The sequence below is a fragment of the Danio rerio genome, chromosome 5 (assembly GCF_049306965.1).
Source record: "Danio rerio strain Tuebingen ecotype United States chromosome 5, GRCz12tu, whole genome shotgun sequence".
Classification (NCBI taxonomy): Eukaryota; Metazoa; Chordata; class Actinopteri; order Cypriniformes; family Danionidae; genus Danio; species Danio rerio.
This window is the reverse complement of record NC_133180.1, coordinates 26,882,502-26,902,681: the sequence shown is the minus strand read 5'-3', so window position 1 is coordinate 26,902,681 and position 20,180 is coordinate 26,882,502. Positions and strand designations below refer to the sequence as shown.

General features: G+C 34.1%; 1 protein-coding gene across 51 annotated transcripts in view; it reads left to right on the top strand.

Annotated features, from left to right (window-relative positions):
* arvcfb (ARVCF delta catenin family member b) overlaps positions 1–20,180 on the top strand; it is a 423,234-nt gene that overhangs the window by 393,556 nt on the left and 9,498 nt on the right. For 33 of the 51 annotated variants that reach the window (XM_073950724.1, XM_073950712.1, XM_073950715.1 and 30 more), the window contains 6 exons: positions 3,488–3,615; positions 7,189–7,339; positions 8,438–8,630; positions 11,466–11,577; positions 14,331–14,418; positions 18,202–18,293. In XM_073950724.1, coding sequence (XP_073806825.1) covers positions 3,488–3,615; positions 7,189–7,339; positions 8,438–8,630; positions 11,466–11,577; positions 14,331–14,418; positions 18,202–18,293 — 764 coding nt within the window. Of the gene's footprint in view, positions 1–3,487; positions 3,616–7,188; positions 7,340–8,437; positions 8,631–11,465; positions 11,578–14,330; positions 14,419–17,518; positions 17,573–18,201; positions 18,294–20,180 lie in introns of all 51 variants that reach the window. The other 18 variants (XM_073950705.1, XM_073950709.1, XM_068221254.2 and 15 more) reach the window with 1 other exon arrangement.

The window sequence follows — 20,180 nt, the reverse complement described above, 5'->3', positions numbered from 1 at the left end:
AGGGAGAAGACTATACACTGAAAAAATTATTCAAAGATGATTCCTTGGATTTACTCAGTTCAATTCAAGTTTAAGTTAAGTGGTTGTAAACAATTTATTTGAGCTGAATTTAAACAAACAAATTAAGCTGAACATAATTAAATTTAATTTGTCAGGTAGAATTGGGTCTTAGTATAGGTTTTGCCATGAATATAGCCAATGCTGCTAATATGGCATTAAAACATAAATAAAAAAAATAATTTCTGATTTCAGCCATTTATGTAGCAGTTATGAAGATGGTGTCTAAAAATGTATATTTAAAGACAGTTCCAAAAGTTCTCTATCTAACTGCTCTGAAAGAGTTTTTTTATTGACCTACTAAAAGAGTATTATTGCAAAAGCAAGACTGTGTCTCTGAATCATGATCCTTTCCCAAGCTTTTTCCACTGGGATTGCAAACTGCATTCACATAATAAAGCACCAGGGTTGATGTATGGATGTTTGAGAAGCGCTTATTTTATGTGTACAGTGGCTTTGCCATTTATATGTAGGACAGCTCATTCAATGTATTCAACATTACAGTACGTTCAAAGTAGTGAACGCTGAATGCCGACATGAATGAGTGATACTCGCGGAGCCCTATATTTTATCTCCTGCTGTTTTAATCTCTCTCTCTAAAGGAGATACGTTTTTTTGTAACTAATCCTTCATCACAGCTTTAAATATGCGGTTTTGTAACTATACTCCCAGGCAAATCCAGCCTGCTAGGACTGTGCAATAAGAGGAATGTGGAATTGCACACTCCTGAATATCAAACCCATGTCAGATGAATTTTGTGTAAGTGTTTAACACCAACGTCAGTCATATGTGGAAAACAATCTCCATTTATTTATCACCGTGTCAGTCATTTTCCCTCTTGATAAAAGCTCATTTAATCAGGTGACTTTGTGTTTATTGATTTGTTTGAGTGATATCTAAACTACCTAGCAATCTTCCCTCTACAATATGAAGCATTGACCTTTTTTCCATGTTGAGTCAGTTTTGATTGAGAGAAAAGGAAATGCTGATATCGTCAAAGTGAAATAATGCAGCTCTATATCCGAGCGATTTATAACTCTCCACTTAGCTCTGTGTACAAAAGCATAACACTGAAGTGAACACATGCATTAGCTAATTCATACACACACTCACTCTCTAAGGCTTGCACAGGAACGCACTCAAAAGGAATTTTAAAGCAGTGGGGAGGAGAAGGACTTAAAATAGCCTTAAATGGTAATTGAGGTTGTGAATGTGTGGAAACTGCAAAATAGAAAGAAAAAAAAACTCCAGCAAGGACAGTTGTTTCGCTCAAACCATCAGTCAGACAGAAATAAAAATGTATAGTGAGCAGCCCACATCCTGAAGGGCCACTCTTCCCTCTGGAAATTATAGGTGTTAGGTGCACATTTAGAAAGTGCAGTTGAGCCAGGCAGAGGCTGAGCTTTTCTAATGCAGTCACACACCAGAAAACACGCATTAGTGTGTCCGGCTCTTTTTCTGCACACAAACTTCATTTCAGACGTGTTACTGAGTTACAACGTGTTGCTGCCTTTGTAGGAATATCACTGCTCGGGCTTCTTTGAACTTCACCAGACTTCTGCAAATCTTGACGTGGCAGTGAAAAAGAAGGCGGCTTTCTGAAGCGCCACACATCCGTCATGGTCACTCTTAGAGTAATGCTGGCCTGGGCTACGCTGAGAGTTCATGTGCGCTTTATGACTAGTATTACGCCACTGCTGAGCATGACAGATGTGTGGTGGTTGCACTCTTGAAGGTTTTAAATGAATGCTTTTTCTTAGGAACTCAAATGCTGCAACTTTCTGTCCATACTAATTTAAATGTACAGATTAGTTAACCCCGAAATGGAAAATTTTGTCATTATTTTCTCAGTTGTCATGTCAATCTTGGCTCTTATTTAATAACACTTTTTATTGTTGCAACACAGGCTCATTGTGGACATTTCTGGAGAGCGTGAATTATATAGCCAGAGGTACATATGTTTTCATTTCGTCTTTAAAATTAATGCTATGGGGCGGTGTGACGCCGCCGATGGCTTCTTGTTTCTTTTAGCGCTACAAGCTGACTGCATACCTCCATATGGATGGCTTTTCCGGTTTTCCCAGTAGCTTGCTGCATACACTGATGAACTTGTGTTGCAGAGTTAACCATATGGTGGGGTTCGAGTCCGGCAAAGAATGGTTTCAGAAACTGAAAATAAATAAATAAACAACAGGCTGAAAACATGGTGAAATCACACGGCCGTGACTGGTTTCTTTTTCTATATTGCTTTTGAAAACACTATGGGTTGGGTTTAGGGACTGGGTGGGTCTGTCAGTCAGTCAGTCAGTCAGTCGGCTAAAGTATATTGCACCCTCTGATAGGTTTATGCGAGAAGAGGACGCGCTAAAGAAATTTGAGAACATCCAAAAGCAAATACAGCAGCCTCTGGTGTATTTGCAAAAACAAAAACTGCGAGCAGATGTACCTCTGGTTACGTATTTTGCTGTCCCCTGAAATGTAGACCTGGGTACATATTCGCAATGAGCCTGGGTTGCAATTTCTTTATTTATTACAATTAATCATTGTGGTCTTGTTTTGAGATTGATTTTTCCAAGAACAACTGCAATACAAGAAGGTGGATATCCATAATTGATAGGGAATGTAATTCTTGGTTCATGTTTGTTAAAAATCTAAATTATTAGCAGATCTTTATTACAATACAGAGTGCAGTATTGTATTTTTAGGGCTACAGATGTATAATTTATTTAGTAATATATTTTATTTGTTTACAACTGACCTTTCCGCACAATGTCAAGAAGGTCAGGTCTTGCCTAGCTTGCTGGGACATTTGGTCTTCACAAGGCATATTAAACAAGAGCACACACACCAAACACACACACAAAACAGTCACTTTCTAGCTGCAGCAGCACAGTGATTCACAGGCCCACCGGCGTCATTTAACATTTAGACTGGAGGAAGCTAATTATCCACTTCCTACTATCACTGCTGCTATCACCGTGTCCAAACTAACTGGGTATCCTCAAAATTACTTTGTTTTTTGCATTAGAGCCGACTGACCCTGAATCAGGGAAGGGGAGCTTCTTCTTTTGCATTTCCGACCTCAATTCATGTTTAAAAAAGACCTGCTGATTACGCTGACTGATATCAGAGCTGCTGCTATCAAGAAGCCAAGCGTCCATCAGACTATTGGATTTTTTTAGGCAGTTTGTCTATTGAGCTGCTCAATATATCTGTGAAAGTGGAGTGTCTTTGATTTTCTGTCTCTATTTCTTTGGGGTGATAATCACGCATTGTCCTACCCTGTTATTTTGTCCACTTTTCATTTCACCAGGTGCATCACAACACCGACAGCAGGAAACACAATCAATGTTTACCGCTCCCGAGCTAATCTGTGTGTTTGTGTCTGTGCTGGACTGTGTTTAGAGGTGTTTTGTGTGTATGTGTGCAGGTTTCGAGTTACTGTATCAGCCGGAGGTGGTTCGACTCTACCTGTCCCTGCTGACTGAGAGCCAGAACTACAACACGCTAGAAGCAGCAGCCGGTGCTCTGCAGAACCTCAGCGCTGGACAGTGGACAGTAAGTGTCTTCTCATTACAGTCCTGCACATATCCCAACTGAATCAGAAATCGATTCTTGATCCAATTCCAGGTCAGGGTTAGTTTTTATGACATTTATTTGCATTAATTCCCGATAGTGTTTTCTTTATCTTAAGCATATTTTATGATAAAATCTAAAACAATTGACACAAAACAGATGTCACTCATTTTATTTTCACTGTGCATGTCAATCTTTTGAGAACTACATTAACTTTAATCTAAATTTTTAATTTAATTAATTTTATTAATTAATTTAATTTATTAAATTTAAATTTATTTAATTTATTTATTAATTAATTAAATTTTTAAATAATAAATCTAATTAGAATAGAACTCTTAAGGCCCCTTCACACCGGGAAGCTTTCTGCTCACGTTTTCCGTCAACGTTTAACGCCTCGTGACTAAATGAAGGGCAACAGTGTGATCATGCACACCAACGCGCAAAACGCCAGCATAAAAGTGTCATTTTTAAAAAAAATTCCTCATGCTTATTTTTTGTTTTGAAGCACCACATGAAAACCTTATCCACCAATCAGATTGATACATTTGTTCATGTGCACAGAGCTGCTAAAGTTACAGTAAACAGCACTTGGAGGCGCTCAAGCTCAAAACTGTCAATGAGAGCGCACGTTGAAAAAGATTCCCAGAGACGATATGAATGTGCAGCTGCACTGGTGAACAATAATAGCTGCTACTTGAACCATGCATGCTTGTTTGAATCAGCAGTAACTTTGACAACAAGCCTGTCAACTTTCTGTCTTCTTTTTCTGTTTCAAGCGGGTGTCAGAAGCTTAAAGTTGTGTAGCGCCACCCTGTACAAAGGGCTCTTTCTGTTTTCCATTAAGCGCCATCTGACGTCAAGGAGTGATTTTGCATTTATAACTCTTCTGCTCGACGCCAGTGAAAATCACTTTTCAGATTTGGGCAAAAGCAATTTGTTTCCAAGCATTGGCAATTCATTATTCTTTCAAATTACTAACAAAAGCAACATATGAAGTTGAATAACCAGTCAGGAAAACCTGTAATCAAAATTAACTCAAGACAAAACATCACAAATCAAAACAAGCTTTTAAACCCCCAGCGGATTCTGTATGGCCTTCTGGAGGACAACATACAAATCCATAACCCTTCATTTGAGTTGTTTTGTTTCTGTCTGCTTACAGTGAAGTGCACCTTGAACACATTCCTAATCAATACTTAATTATGAGCATGACACGTCTAGACCACAGTGTGTCACTTGCGGAGCTCTTTCCTCTCAGAAAACAAGGAAATGGAGGAGGAAATGCCCATAATAAACATGCACCTGCTGCATGAGTAAATCCCATTAAAGCACACAGCCCCGACCCGCTTCCCTCTCCATGTCAGACCAGAAGAGCAGCCATGCAGAAGCTCACGGCGTCTCTGTGTGGTTTCAGTGCTTTAGATCAGCATCGTCTCTACTCCTGCCGACACAAGACCTGTCCTGTCATGTCTGTGGTCTAGAAGAGGATTTGAGAGCCTTTATTTATTCATATAGTCTCTCCCTTGCTTTTACTAATGTGTTTCTAGGCTCACTACTATCTCCTAGTGGCCATGATTTGGTATTGCTACAACTTCTCACTATCTCAGGGCCACTAATTGAGAAATCCGCACGTTAAAGGAATAGTTCAACTAAAATTACAAATTCTGTCATAATTTACTTTGTCATATTTTCCATTGAGGTCCATGGTTTTTATAGATGTTAATGGCTACCAATTATGACATCTCCACATGTCATGTCAATAGCTGATTGACAGACAACATTTTCAAAGAGACACTTGAAAACAACGATAGGTTATAAGGAAGGCAACATGTTTTGATGAAATTGGTCATTAACCCAGTTTAAATCTACTCTCTGTTAAACTAATTTTTTTCTGTTTTCCTCATAAGAAACCTTGTGGGTATTTAATAACCTATATTTATCAGGTGTAAATAAACAGCATCTACTATTTAAATTTAATGCAAAGAAGTTGCTGCATTTTTTTAGTGTAAAAAGAGCTCATTTTTAATTTCGGTAACCCTTTATTTTGGTGGTCCATTTGAGTATTAGTAGAAAGTCTTTCAACATGTCAACTTACAATAACCCTAACCCCATCCTAACAGTCTACATATAATCTAATGAGAATTATTTGGCATGTAGATGTAATGTACCCTAAATTCAGCAAACAGATCATCAAAATAAATTATGACCTTAATTTCTTTTACTGTTAACAGCAACTTGATTTTCATTAGTTTAATTAGAATATCTCTTTAAAGTGTGCTTTGAATGTTTTAAAGATTGTGCAATCTTTGTAGACCATAACTATTGGTGTATTTACTAGTTATAAATACATTTTGTTAGAAAGTGACAGTTAATATAAATTGTCCACCAATGCTTCAAATGCTGTCTTAAGGAAAAGCTTAATATTAAACCTGAATACAGTATTTGCCACCAAATTAAAAAAAAAAAAGTTTAACACTTCATGAAGCTGTTGTTTCCCATCATTAATAATGGACTATTAGAATGTTACAAATAATACAATTGATTAAAATGATTATATATGTAATTCATGTGAATGTAAACAACCATAGATTGAAATAATACAAACTCTGTTTCCACATAGATACAACAACAGATTTTGAAAAACAGAACACTTTTTAAATAATTCACAAGTATTAAACACTTCTGTATGTGGTTGCTTTTATCAGGCTAAGTTATACTTTACAATTAAATTCTTTTTTATCAGTAATTCAATCTTATACTTTTAGCATACGGTTTTATATATTTTAAAGTGGAAAACATCTATAAACAGTTAAGTATATCAAAGAAATATCTCCATACCATACACTCTCAGAAATAAAGGTACTTGAGCTGTCACTGGGGTGGTACCTTTTCAAAAGGTACAAATTTGTACCTAAAAGGTCCACATTGATACCTAAAAAGTACATACTAATACCTAAAGTGTTCCTTCAAAAATGTTTAGGTAGTAATTTATATACTTTTGAGGTAACAATACGCACCCTTTAAGTACAAATGTGTACCTTTTGAAAAGTATTGAAAATATATTTGAAGTGAATTATTTAATTTATTTTTAAAAATGTGGTCAGTACATAACATATATTTATTTTTAAATATAGACATCTTGTAGATGAATTTTTAAAATATATTTGTTATATATTAATCTTATATTTTTAATTCATAACTAAAGGGGGAACTCTGAATTCCTAATCCAGGCACTCTAGTCGTGTTGTGTTATGGTGCTATTCTTTTCCATTTAATTAATATCTGTGGAACACTGATTAAGAAATAAAGGTTTTAAATAAATAGAGGAATGAAATGTTTTGTGAATCAAGAGAGTCAAGTCAGGGACACAAGTCTGACAGGCACAAATGAGTATTTGCTAGATAGCTTTTTCCTAGAATAAAGAAGCTGTTTCTTACTCAAGCAGGCACATTTCTGAAAGATTTGCTGTTGACCCGACTTAATGAAATGATTGCAGTGGAACACATGTCTGAATGACTGGCTTTATACAGTCTGTTCCTCTCGTTTGTGCAGTGGTCAAACTATATCCGAGCGACGGTGCGTAAGGAGAAGGGGTTGCCGATCCTGGTGGAGCTCTTGCGTTCAGACTCAGACAAGGTGGTGCGAGCGGTGGCCATCGCTTTGAGGAACCTGTCTATTGACCGCCGCAACAAAGATCTCATAGGCAAGATGCTCGAACATACTCAAAATGTGTTTCTTTCTTCTTCTTTTTTTTTAGTTTTAAGGAAATTATTAGAAGATTTGAAAAAAGCTTAAATGCTTGCCTTGCTGGGGCCTAAATGTTTGAGATCACAGTCTTAAAGAGATTATGTGAAAATATTGCCATCATTTGCTCTCCCTTCACTTGTTCCAAAGCTGTGTGATTTTTTATTTTTTTCTATTGAGAAACAGCAAATATATTTTAAAAAATGTTAGAATCCGGTAGTCATTGGCTTTTTATAGTATTTGTTTCTCCTAATATGGATGTCAATGACCAACGATTTTCAACATTCTTCAAATTATCTTCTGTTGTGTTCATCAGAAAAAGACAAAAGGTTTGGAACTATTTGATGGTGAGTTAAAAGTGTGTATTTTTTTTCATATTTTATTAAATGTTATTTTAGATCTCTATTTATATTTATTATTTATTTCTTTTGAAGACTTTTGTACTCACTAATGTTATATTTATTAAGTCAAACTCTAGTAAAAGCAGTAATACTGGTAATAAATTTGCAATTTAAATGGGCTATTTTCCATTTGTGTACATTATACACTAACATATTGGAAAATCTCATTTATTTTTGTGAAGATATGATATAATATTTTCACATGATCCTTCAGAAGGTATTCTTATATAATGATGATTTAGCACTCAATTGACATTTCTTATTATTATCATTGTTAAAAATATTTATGCTGCTCATTATTTATGTGGAAACCTTAATGCATTTTATTTATATCACCTTTGACGAATAAAAGTTGAAAAAAAAAAAAACATTATGTGAAAGTAATTTAATCTACCTGTATATCATTCTTCCATGCTGTTCTATTATACCAGTGATACGTACTCTGCTATTTTAAAATTTGGAAAAATCTGAAGTAATATATAATTATTTTTATATATATTAAATATATTGGTATTATAAATATATAGTTTATTTATTTATATTATTTGTTTTATTTTAAGCTGTCAACAGATTATTCTGTTAATAAGCTCTCAGGTTTCAACAGTTCACTCTCTTCCTGAGGCCAATCTCAGATTCTGTCGTATTCTCATCCTCAGGCAGTTATGCTATGAGGGACTTGGTCAGCAACCTGCCCAGTGGCCAGCAGCGGCCAGCCAAAAACCTGGAGGAAGACACAGTAGTGGCCATCCTCAACACTATCCATGAAATCATCACAGACAGCTCTGAAAATGCCCGCTCTCTCATTACTGCTCAAGCCATCGACAAACTCGTGGCCATCAACAGGACCAGGTGATTTACTACAGAATCATTTCTCATTTCTTCTCATTTAAAAAATGAATCTTTATCATTCTAAGGAATCATTATTAAATAAATTTATATTAAATAAATGTGTAATAATAAATTTAAATGATTTGGTAAATGTGCTTTTTTTATAAAGTAAGTGTGACCACAAAATCGTTCATAATGTTATACATCATCTGAAAGCTGAATCATCTATTCATTAATGTATGCTTTGTTAAGATTGAACAATTTTTGACCAAGATCTGAAAATCTGGAAAACAAAATATTAAGAAAATGAATTAATATACAGTTGTCAGAAGTCAAAAAAATGTGCCCCCTGTTTATTTTTTCCCCTCATTTCTGTCTAACAGAGAGAAGTTTTTTTTTTTCATCACATTTCTAAACATAATAGTTTTAATAACTTATTTGTAGTAACTGATTTTTTTTATTTTTGCCATGATGACTGTACATAATATTTTACAGATACTTTTCAAGACACTTCTATACAGCTTAAAGTGACATTTAAAGGCTTAAGTAGGTTAATTAAGTAAACTAATCAGGTTAGGGTAATTATACAAGTTATTGTATAAAGGTGGTTTGTTCTGTAGACTATTGAAAAAAATATATAACTTGAAGAGGCTAATAATTTTGACCTTAAAATGGTTTTTAAAAACTTTAAAACTACTTTTATTCTAGCCAAAATAAAACAAATAAGACTTTCTCCAGAAGAAAATATATTGTCAGACATACTGTGTTGATTTCCTTGCTCTGTTAAACATCATTTGGGAAATATTTAAAAAATCTAAAACAAATTCAAAGGGGCACTAATAATTCTGACTTCAACTTGATTTGCAGTAGAAATTTTAAAAATGTCTTTGCGAACATGATCTTTACTTATTAATATAACGATTTTTCCCAAAAAATTAAAGATTAATCAATGTGTTTGACCCATCAAATGGCTCCAAAAATTAATTAGTTAAAAAAAGACTCAAAAAGATTAAAAAGACTTTCAATAATAAACTATTGAAAACATTTATAAATTAAGTTTTTAATTAAAATGTAATCATTAGTATAAGTAGCATTTTTGTCCCACAATTCAGATTTCATTGTTATACAACAGACAAAAATAGCTGATGAATATCAATTGTGCATTTCTAATACACTACCTTACAAAAGTCTTGTCGTCGATCCCAGTTATAAGAGCAACAAATAATAACTATGTGACTTCTAGTTGATCATGTGAAAAAGTGGCAACAGGTATTTTTCAGATGAATCATCTGTTGAACTTCATCCCAATTACAAATACTGCAGAAGACCTACTGGAACCTACAAGGAAGCAAGATTCTCACAGAAATAAGTCAAGTTTGGTAATGAAAAAACATGATTTAGGGGTTACAGTTAGTATGGGGTTGTGCGAGAGATCTGCAGAGTGGATGGCAACATCAACAGCCTGAGGTATCAAGATATTTGTGCTGCCCATTACATTACAAACCACAGGATAGGGCAGATTCTTTAGCAGGATAGTGCTCCTCATAATTCAGCCTCCATATCAAAGTTCCTGAAAGCAAAGAAGGTCAAGGTGCTCCAGGATTGGCCAGCCCAGTCTGGAAACTTGAACATTATTGAGCATGTCTGGGGTAAGATGAAGGAGGAGGCATTGAAGATGAATCCAAAGAATCTTGATGAACTTTGGAAGTCCTGCAAGAAGGCTTTCTTTGCCATTGCCGATGATTTTATTCATAAGTTTGAGTCATTGCAGAGATGTATGGATGCAGTCCTCCAAGCTCATGGGAGTCATACACAATATTAATTTATTTTTCACTGCACCATGACTTTATATTCAAGACTGTACATTATTTCTGTTGAGTGACAATACTTTTGTTTAAGCAAAGTCAGACCTCACTGTCCTAGTTAAATAATTAAAAATTGAGGCATGATCATATTTTATTTTGGTAAAATGAGCGTAATCTAGAGGTCTTTGCCTTTCAAATAAGCCACTTCTAATACCAAATGATCAACAAGAAGTCAAGTTATTATTTGTTGTTACTAAAACCTGGACAGGTGACAAGACTTTCATCAGGTAGTGTATATTATCAGCAAGAATTTCTACTCAAACCGAGAGTAAGTCATTCTATTGCAAACAAGATGACTCCAACTCTGAAGTGTGTAACCATGTCAAGCCTGTGCTCTACCTCCACTTCAACCAATTATAACTTCTTAAAGCGCTCTTAGTGTGCTGTGTACACCAACAACAGGTTTTTGATCTGTGCAAACATCTTACGGTTAGTCAGGGTCCTCCTCAGCTTTCAGAGAAAAACACCAACAAGAGTTGCGGCGCTTTGAAGTGTCTTATTTTTATCACCACACATGTCATCTTTAATATATGCGTGTGCAAAACTGAATATTAAATGCTGTAGTGCTGCAGATTTCAAAAGCAGGAGAGGAGACCTCAGGAGAGTAAGCCATATGTTAAACAAACCTCCTCCATCCTCTCCACGCGTGACCTCATTTAAAGCTTCACATCATTTCTTACCGCTTCTGCCCGAGTCTGATTTTACCCTCAAAACTAAATATTGATTGTGAGAGATTAACTTTTTAAAGAGTACACGCGCGACCAGAGAGCGTTTCTCTATCTCTTTCTGACTCTGGAGATGCGGCTTTGAAGTCTCAGGCTCCTGGTAATTAAGTGAGGATCACAGGAAAAGCTAACGAAGTGAAAAGAGAGGAATCTGTGGCCACAGGGGTTGGAGATTGGAGCCGTGGTGACTGGATGACTTTGAATGTGAGAGTTATTCCAGCGGGCTCAAGATCCCTCCTAACTCTGTGTGTGTTTATGCGTTGCAGCCAGTCGGCAAGGGAGACCAAAGCTGCTTCCCATGTTCTGCAGACGGTTTGGAGCTATAAGGAGCTGAGGAACGCCCTCACCAAGGATGGCTGGAATAAAACACACTTCCAGGTAGAGTCATAGTAAAAAATCTGGAAAAACTTTAATGTCTGGTGTACTGACTAGTTGTATTACACGTTTCCAACATGCATTCTCCACATTCCACAAATATCCCAGTAGCAATAAATTCATAATGTTAAAAAAATGGTTAAAGGGAAACTGTAGTTAACCCAAAAAGGAACACTTACACACTTTTTACTCTTCCTCAAGTGATTAAAAAAATTATTTTGTTTGTTGAACACAAAAAAAAAACATACTAAGAAATCTGAAAACCTGTAACCATTGACTTTCATAGTAGGACAAACTAATGCTTTGCAGGTTTTCAGCTTTCTTCAAAATATCTTCTTTTGGGGTCAACAGCAAAAAGGACTCAAACGTGTGTGGAAAAGGTAAATTTTTGTGTTAACAATCCCTTTAAGTATTAAAAGACAAAATTTTATAAAGATATGCATGGGTAAGATTTTACTAAACAAAAAAAAGTTAAAACAAAAGTGGAGATTTCATTACAGTGGTGCAGTATTTTCCCCCAAACTTCTGATATTGTGATTATTAGTCTCTACTCGATGACTTAAAAAATTAAAAAAAAAAATTACATTAAAGATAATATAATAATAACAAAATTTTAATTTAATATTATGACAAAAAATTATTACATTTATTACATAAGTATTACATTTTATATATATTTATTATTATTCTGCCTATTTTGCAGGAAAATAACTATAATGAAACAAATCAGTTTATTTATTTATAATTATATTTATTTAGAGGTCAGTCAAGATATGAAATAAGGCTATTCAATGGTGATTTATTGAATATGCGTAGTATGTTTTTGTGCTGGTACTCTGGCTGGATTAGGCCTGATAAAGATAATTAAATATGATACTAAAATGTCCAGTATGGGCCAAAAAGTCCCTTTCTTTATGTCAAGCTATTTCTCTTATGCACAAGTTTTTCCGCTTGAAAGGAAGACACATCATCAAGGAAGTTTTGACTGGATTCCACTCATCCATTTATTGCATCATAAATGCAAGAGAAGGCAGGTAAAAAGTAGAAAGGTGGAAAGTAGAAAGGTGAAAAACCTTTAAAATAAACAAAAATACAACATATGTAATTAAATTGCAAATAAACATATATATACAAACATTTGTGAATTTTGTCTGATTTTTCACACAGTATTTTCAAGTATTATACCGAATTAACACTTGTTAAAGCACAATCAACAGTACAGTTTAATATACTGAACTTAAATATTTAGTTTTAAGACATGTAAATGAAATGCGATTAATTTTGCTACTGCAGCAATCAGCTTATGTGCACGTGATCCTCTCATGCATGCATATGAATCACGGAGGAAAATTAACATCTTAACGTCAGTCAGATAGCACTCAAATCATGATTTTCATGCAATAACCAAAGTAAAGTTAGGTTTCAGTTTCCTTTTTTCCTTACGTGAATGCCAAACTACTGCATGTCCTTCCGCCTCTCCCTCCGACTGCTTGATGATTTTTTTTCTCCTTCTATATTAGTTTGACTTGACACTTTATAAGCCATTCATTGACTTAATTTTTTTAAATAATTGGTCCACACTATTGTGCCAAATGTAACTCAAAAGTATTTTATTTAGTTTTTTATATACAGTAGAACTGTTGCATAAAATCAGTATGAAGTTTGGGTGACACTTTTACACACTATTAATTATTTTTAAGCATTAGCAAATAGTGAATTCATTGTTAGTGAAGCATTAACTCTATATTAAGAGACATTAGTAAGCAGTTTATAAATACAGCTACAAATGCTGTTTTCTTGACTTATTAGCACATTTATAATGTGCTTAATTGTACTTTCATACTTTGTTACTGATTAATTTTTCATGACTAAATTAAGTATCGCATTATTTACAAATCATCAATATGTATTTAGGAGTAGTTGGGTTTGTTTAAGATCATTCAGAATGAGTTAGTAAATGATTAATAAACTATTAAAATTAATGTTTATATATCTTATTATTTAGGCATATACTAATAGTTAATTTGTATGTTAATAAATGCTTTAATAACTCAACGTAATTTAGTTTTGTGACCTAATCTAAAGTGAGGACTATTCATGCTTTATACATCGCTAATAAATGACAATTAAAGGCTTAGTATCAAATGAACAGTACATCATTATAATCCTGTCTAAAAAAATAAACGCATTCTAAAAAATCTTTAAAAACCAGCAACTTGGATTGTAAATGATGCAATATGTTATTTAGTAATAAAAAAATTAAATTAACAAAGTATGAAAACACAGTTATAAAGTACATTATATATGTGCTTATAAGTTTGTATCTGCAGTTATAACCTGCTTTTGTTTATGTAGAGTAAATTCTTAACAGAATATAAATTAACTATTCGCTAATGCTTAATAGATGATTCATAAGTGTGTAGTTATTATAAAGTGCTTCTATTTATTTTTTTACAAATGCATTTATTTTTTAATACATTTTTTTTTTTTTGCTTTCCTAACTGAAATAACAGAAAATTGCAATAGGATTCATCATGTAGTGAATGCTTTTTTTTTTTGGTAAACGCATAAATTACAATACCACTATGGACGATAAATACGATACAACACACCCCTATATACCTACAAGATTTATGTCTCACACTGTCTTGCAGAATCTAAATGTTTGTTTTCTTTTTTTTTTCTTTTTTTTCTTTTTTTTGTATGTTTGTCACTTTACCTTGTTTCTGAACCATTCTTCTGTCATTTCTCCTCAGCCGATAGCAGCTGGAACTCCCAAAGGATCCAAGAGCTGCAAGCCTGGCTACGACGACACCACACTTCCCTTGATGGAGAAGAGCCAAGGTTAGCGTAAGACCCCAAACAGAGACTTAACATACTAGGCCCTGATAGCTGCAAATCCGGGTGCTCAGGGGAGTGCTGGAGGTTCAGGTGCACCTAAGCGAACATGTCTTCTGAGCGCCACTACTTTCTGTGTTTTACCACATAGCAGAATGCTTGATCTTTCACCTCTGCGCCTCAGCTGGTGTGTGCAGCTGCCGCATCTCTTGTGCTTTAATCGGTCATTTGAGCGCTTCATATGATACAGAATGATTTATGAGGATCAGACAGCAGATTAATGGGCCTCGACATAGGAGCTCATTATTCATTCACTCTGAAGTAAAATGATGGTAAATTACTGCAGTGCTGCAATAAAGAGTACCATCCGTCCACCCGAGCACATCTCATTGAGAGAGGAGTTAGCATGACAGCTTTGGCATTTTTCTGATTTTATTACCGCTGTTAGCATGGATGCGCATGACATTGATACATTAGATCATATCCATTAGTCCCACACCATTCCCTGCTTGCCTTAATGTGAAAAAAAAACAGTGACCGCCCACCTATTCAACAGCTTTTGTTCCAAAGTAATGCTCTCGTTCATTTTTCTCCATAGCTGGAAAAAAAAATCAGGCATTAAAACTTTTTCAACTCTGAAATGAATTCCTCATCCATGAACCATTGCAAGTGATCAGCAACAGCAATCTGTTGACTTAAGATAACACAGAGCTTGACATTAAGCTTTGTAATTTTTTGTTCATGCAAGTCCATCAGTCATCTTATATGTAAAACCACAGTAAAAAAAAATATGTGTTATGTAATAAGTTTCTTGTACAAAGATTTTTGCATTAATGTTGTATATCAGCTCTTACATAAATGAGCAATACCACAGGAGTAGCAGTGCGATATGGCTGTATATGGGCACTGGTGGAAGGCGTGTGTTGGTGTGTAGGCCGAGTGCTTTAGTCCCCCACCAGTGATGATATACAGCCATATTGCACTGCTAAGGGAAATTGACAGAAAATGACAGAAATTGTTGCTAATTCACCAACATCACATTAGAACTAGCATTTATTTCTACCATAATATCTAACAAAACAAGTGATTTTGCTGACATTTTAAGATTATACTGCTAAACGGTATGAAATGTCATCCGTCTACAGAGATTTCCCAGTATTTCTCTGTTGCAATTGGGAGATCACAATAATTATCACCAAAAGCAGTGCAAACACTACCGTATTATTGTTGTGTTTGCGATAAGGAAAAAACATTAAACACATGTGGGCATTTCTTCTTTCTTTCTGTTTAATGAACTAGTTTGTAGAAATAAAAACAAGAGACTCAGAAACAGGTAGCCAACCAAAAAGTAACTCTGGGTTATACAAACAGTGGCCAACACAAAATACATTCCTAATATATAAGACACTCAACACACTAAAATTAAATTAAAAGAGAGATCTCGACTTAGATAGTCACTTACCAGTTTTATAAAGATTGGATCAGCTGTAGTTTAAAATTACGCTGGGTTTTTCCACCTCTAAGGGCTTATTATGAGATCTCTGGCACCATCTTGGTCTCTGGCGGTTTATCTCAGAAATTATAAATATTTAAAATAGGGGCTATCCTTATAAATATACTGCATATTTGCAATCTAAACAACTACATTCTCGACTAAAAAAGCTTCAAAATTACATTATGTTGTCCAACAGCAGCAATATTTGTTTATTGATCTGCTGTCACTCTATGTGGGCGGAGTAATACAGAAGGGTGAGGAGGATGTAGAAGTTCTGTTATTGCAGAATATTGCACGGCTATCAGCCAATCAGATTCAAGAACCAGACAGAACTTTTGTATAAATCAGCATATATGTGACATTTTCCCCTTAAATTAATTTCCAATTTTTTTATCATACTAAATATTTGTCCTCAGATCCATAAAAACTCTGTAATGTTACCTCACATTTGATTCTGATATTTAAAGTCTCTATTATAGGTGTTTTCGATTTAAAAATGTTAAAAAGTTGTATATATAAATATTTATAGCTAATCCCTTTCTAAATTTGAAGTTAACTTTCTTCAACTACCTCATAGTTCTTACCAAATGTATAAAAACATGTTTCATCAGTATGCATTTGAAGAATCATTAACTCATAGGTTATAAATATAAATTCAATTTACATTTTGCCACAGTTTCTTTATGTTTGCTGTTTGGCACATTTGATTTGTTTTCTCAAAAATAGGCAGCCTGTGTGAGCCTCAGCTGCCACTGCCTTGTTACTGACTGTCAAAATATTATAATTAATATAGTGACTAATTGTTATTTATATGCTTTTTGAAAGTGGATGGTCACTGTTCAGTTACTTTACTGCTGTTCTCACTTTGTGTCCTCTAATTGTCACTTTAGATGATTGATGGGTATTAAAGATTCACAACAGTGTTCGTCAACACAAATAATGCTGAAAAAATACTGCTATGCTAAAAAACGAAGCTTAAAAACTAAAAACAGTGCAAGTTTTTGTTAGTTTTTATGTTATTCACTACATTTTAGTCTTTTTTTATCGTTGTTATTATATGCTCATTTGTAGGAGAGGCTTGTGTATTCAACAAAAATTATGGTTTGTCTAACCCCATTACTTTGTTCATTATTTGGCCAAAACCAAAAAGTGTTACTTTGTGCCCCGCTCTCCCCTAGAACGTGCTTTTCCGTTGCACACTCAAAGGAAAAGAACATGGACATGTAAAGTCATCTTCAAGCTTAAAGTACAAATGGCAATATTATACTTGCAAAAATGTGTTCAGATGCGGTGGTAAGTGATTATGTACAAATAAGCCCTCAGTAAACGGAAGTCTTTATCAAACCACCTTTTTGTCACACATTCCTTAAACTTTACATTTTAAAAAAGTGAAGATTACGTCAAATTAGGTCCCCACCAATATCAAAAGCAAATCTACGCCCTTGCAACCGGTAAATCAGATTACATAAAAAAAAAAAAAAAGAATCAGGATCATGCAAAAGAAGAGAATCTAATTAAATACTATTATCGATGATCATTTCTATTTAATAATAATGAACATACAGTAAGTCTTAGTTCAGTGAAAAATGCAGCCTGTAAAATGCTTTGCAGGCCACCGAGGGTGTAGCGGTGGGGATATGATACCAATGGACGAACTCGGTCCAGGTAAGACAACACCGGCATGCCCTCAAAAACAAAAACTAATGTGGTTTTGTGAGAACACAATACCATAATCCGTCTAATTCGCCACTTCTAAAATGTCCCCCATCAGTGTTGCATTTAGTAATTCAGATCTAACCGTGTCTCTGTTTTCCCTAAAGAGTTGCATTCATCCCAACGCTGTCTGCGAAACCCCTCTTTTAATAAGATGTTTGTAGTGTTGTTGTGTTATGGGCCAGTGGAAATTTGACCAGAAGCACTACTGCTTGTTCGCCACCTCTTCATTACAGCATCGTCTCTCTGATCTTCTCCTCTGAAGCAGCGTCCTCTCCAAGCCTGACTGACAATAATTGGACAGAGGCTGAAGACGGGGCGCTGCTTGAGTGGGTAGAAGGAAGTGATGAAAAGTGCCGCCTGTGGGAGAGCGCTAACACACACCGCCTGCATGCACACGAACACACAGTAATCGCACACATCAGGCGAGTGCGAGAACATCTGTGAACGCAGCACGTACGGGACGCTCTCAGCTGAAGGTTGAGGGATCTGTCGCTGCTGTTTGAAGAGTCGTGCTGAGGGTGCCGACACACAGCGATCACGAATAACAGAGCCTCACTGCTTTCTATCCTTCTCATTAGATGGCTATTCCACGATTGACCAGCGAGACAAAGACTCCAAGTACAAAAGCAGTGACATCTCGTCGGATCTGCAGGAGCGGGAGCCGTTAAAGGTCAGAGCTGAAGTGTCAGGAGTGAGACACGTTTGTACATCTGTTTAATGGGAGTAGGCACTCAGCGTGACTGCTGTCCGTGCTGCTGTAATAGCCCCTCTGTCTCATTAGCTGCTCCAGGCTCCAACGCTGCAACTTTTCAGACAGAGAAAAGACGGGTCACCAGGAAATTTGTTATGGAGACAAAATCTGGTGCACAGTCCTACTACAATGCAGTGAACAGAAGCATAGCAATGATAAATGCTGTTATAACAATATATGTTATTTTGGTAACGTGAGTCCTCTGTAATCAAATCTTAAAACTCCCAGTCTACTTGAAGATGCATCATAAGAGATTTGTGTTAACAAAAGGAGCCAAGTTGATTTTCATACAAGCCATGAACATGGTAACACTGTTACACCAGTGTGTTGGCAGTTGGTTATTATATATAATATAATATAATATAATATAATATAATATAATATAATATAATATAATATAATATAATATAATATAATATAATATAATAAATATAATATAATAAATATAATAACATAATATAATATAATATAATATAATATAATATAATATAATATAATATGATATAATATAATATAATATAATATAATATAATATAATATAATATAATATAATAAATATAATATAATAAATAAAATAACATAATATAATATAATATAATATGATATGATATAATATAATATAATATAATATAATATAATATAATATAATATAATATATAATATAATATAATATAATATAATATAATATAATATAATATAATATAATATAATAAATATAATATAATAAATAAAATAAAATAACATAATATATTATAATATAATAAATATAAAATAATAAAATATAAAATTACATTATAATATAATAAATATAATTTAATAAATAAAATAACATATAATATAATATAATATAATATAATATAATATAATATAATATAATATAATATAATATAATATAATATATGAATTGGATCACGTTTGTTGGTATTGCATTGATATAGTCTTATGTTGGTGTATTATGTTAGTATATCTTTGGCTATTGACAAAATACATCAAAATTATAAATTTTTATTTTATGGCAAAAATCATTAGAATATTAAAGGAACACTTCACATTTTTTAAAAAAGGTACATTTTACAAGAGGTGGTTCATTCCATTGTGGCAAACCCTGATAAATAAGGGAATACGTCGAAGAAAGATGAATGAATGAATAATATTACAAGCATCCAAGAGTTAAACATTTGACTTGAACCATTTTTGAATCATTCAGTCGATTACTTGTTTTGCGGGGTATTGTTTAACTTAGCTTACCATAATGAACTGAATTGAATTTGACCATAAGCATTTTGTTCAAAAAGAGTTTTAATTTAAAGTGCCCTCTAAAAGAACCAGTTCTCAAGTGCTGCGTAATATCACTCCGCCTGGTGCAGCCATGGTACAGCAGCAGTTTCTTGACCATTGCACTAGAATGAGAGTATAGTTCTTAGTGATATTCCCCTAAAAATGTTGTGTAAAATATATATATATATTTTTTTTTTAATTACACAAAGTTACTACAGAAGACTTAAGCTGAAAAAAAGGGAAATTATCAAAACTCTTTTTTTATATTTTGAACAAATTGCTGATGGACAAATTCTGTTCATAATACTAAGCTAAGCTAAAAGTGACCCTGCCAGAACAAGAAATCAGCTGAACCAGAAATGATTCAAGTCAACTGTTTTTCTGTTAAAGGCTTGTAAAATTAGACTTTTAAAAAATTAAAAAGGTGGAGTGTTCCTTTAAGTAAAGATTATGTCCCATGAATAATTTTGGTAAATTTTCTTCTGCAAATAAACATTTTTTTAATAGTAACGCCCATTTCTTAAAGCT